Consider the following 1,492-nt stretch of genomic DNA (forward strand, 5'->3'; position numbering starts at 1 on the left):
GGTTATTCTGGAGTCGTTCCCAGCCAGATTTCAGCAGCTTTCCCCTGGGCCTCCCTGCTCTGCTCCCCTCTCTGCGTGGGTGGCAGACGTGTGTGCAGCGAGGCAGGGTGCGCGTCTCCCTCCTGCCATCCTCGGGAGCTAACGAGGCCTTCCCTCTGCAAAGGAGGCTGGGCAGCCCACTCAGGTTTGCCACATCCAAGGTGATGTGCCCTGTGCTGTGTGTAGCCTGAGTCCAGCTGTTGCACCGCCTCCCCGGGACGCACCCCATTTCCAGGCAGTGCAAAGGGATGGGGCCAGCGCAGGAGGAGAGGGTTTGCCCCTGGATGGCAACAGACCCCCTCTCAGCTCTGACTGCTTCTGCTCATTTCTCCCAGTGTTGACACCCCACCCACATCCCCCGTTCCCATCCCCACAGTTTCAGAGTCTGCAGCTGGAACGGGAGATGTGTTTGGCTTCAAACTGCACCCTGGCCAGGGTGAACCTGTCCCTGCGCCCGCGGCTGGAGGATGGGAAGGCATCTCTGGCCATCAAGTACCAGGAGCTGCGGGAGATACGAGAGGCATGTTGGGACAAGCAGCAGCGCCTGGGTGAGTGGGTCACAGCCGATGGGATGAGGCAGAGCCTGGCACAGCCAGAGCAACCCATGGAGTAGGAGGGCCTGGGTGACTCGGCACTCTTGAACCCGCTCCATCAGGAGCGGTGGGGAGATGCTGCCTGTGACGTAGCCTGCCCTTGTCTAGGATTAATGCTGCGGTGGGATGCAGGCCTTGGTGTGCAGGTGGCTCCAGGAATGTGTGTGGTGTCTAAGTTTGGGGAGGGGAGAGCTTGGGAATGGGAAAGGCCGCAGCCCGCAGTAGTGGGGGTGTCTGGGGGAGGTTTGTTGGCAGCCCCATCCACTCCCGACAGAGGCGTACCTGGAGAAGTGGAGCCCGCGGAGTGCCCTGGGCCAGCTCCGAGCCAAGCTCAGTGCCTCTGAGGCCGAGTCAGAGGTGAGTCAAGCGAGAAACCCCTGTGCTTCTACCCCTTCCTTGTTTGGGTCCTGAACTCCTCTCTGTGGCCTCCTGCATGCCAGGCCCTGGAGAAGATTCCAGGGTCCAGGGGTGATCCCTCTGTGGTCCCACGGCTCTCTTGGCTTGATGCTGTCCCGTGCCCATTCCCCAGGCACAGGTAGCGCAGTTCCTGGCCCAGGACCTGCCCCTCGATTACTTTCTGGAGTCCTTCTGCCAGAGCCGCACACGCTCCCACGTCTGCCGGATGCAGCTGGAGAAACTACAGGAGCTGCTGCAGAAGGACCAGGCGGGCAGGGACCCTGCGGGCCCCACGGGGCGCCCAGGTGCCCTGGCTAACCTGGCACCAGCCCGTCTGGCCCCGATGCAGAGTGGAGCAGCTCCCAAAGCCTTTGATCTCTCCTATGGCTTTGTCCCTGCCTTTCTTATCCCCTCAGAGGCTGTTGTGCCCTTTGCCATGCCGGCTACACCTCCCAGACACCATC

The 1,492-nt window shown here is 62.3% G+C and overlaps 1 protein-coding gene across 1 annotated transcript; it reads left to right on the plus strand.

Moving 5' to 3' along the window:
- Nucleotides 1–415: 415 nt before the first annotated feature.
- On the plus strand, nucleotides 416–1,333 carry VPS37D (vacuolar protein sorting 37 homolog D (S. cerevisiae); the record flags this gene model as incomplete). Its single annotated transcript, XM_010189381.1, has 3 exons — nucleotides 416–587; nucleotides 907–989; nucleotides 1,162–1,333. Coding segments are annotated over 3 exons (427 nt in total), but the record flags the coding sequence as incomplete, so codon positions are not given.
- Between the last annotated feature and the right edge of the window lie 159 nt (nucleotides 1,334–1,492).

This window comes from Mesitornis unicolor, unplaced genomic scaffold (assembly GCF_000695765.1).
Source record: "Mesitornis unicolor isolate BGI_N332 unplaced genomic scaffold, ASM69576v1 scaffold44147, whole genome shotgun sequence".
Lineage (NCBI taxonomy): Eukaryota > Metazoa > Chordata > Aves > Mesitornithiformes > Mesitornithidae > Mesitornis > Mesitornis unicolor.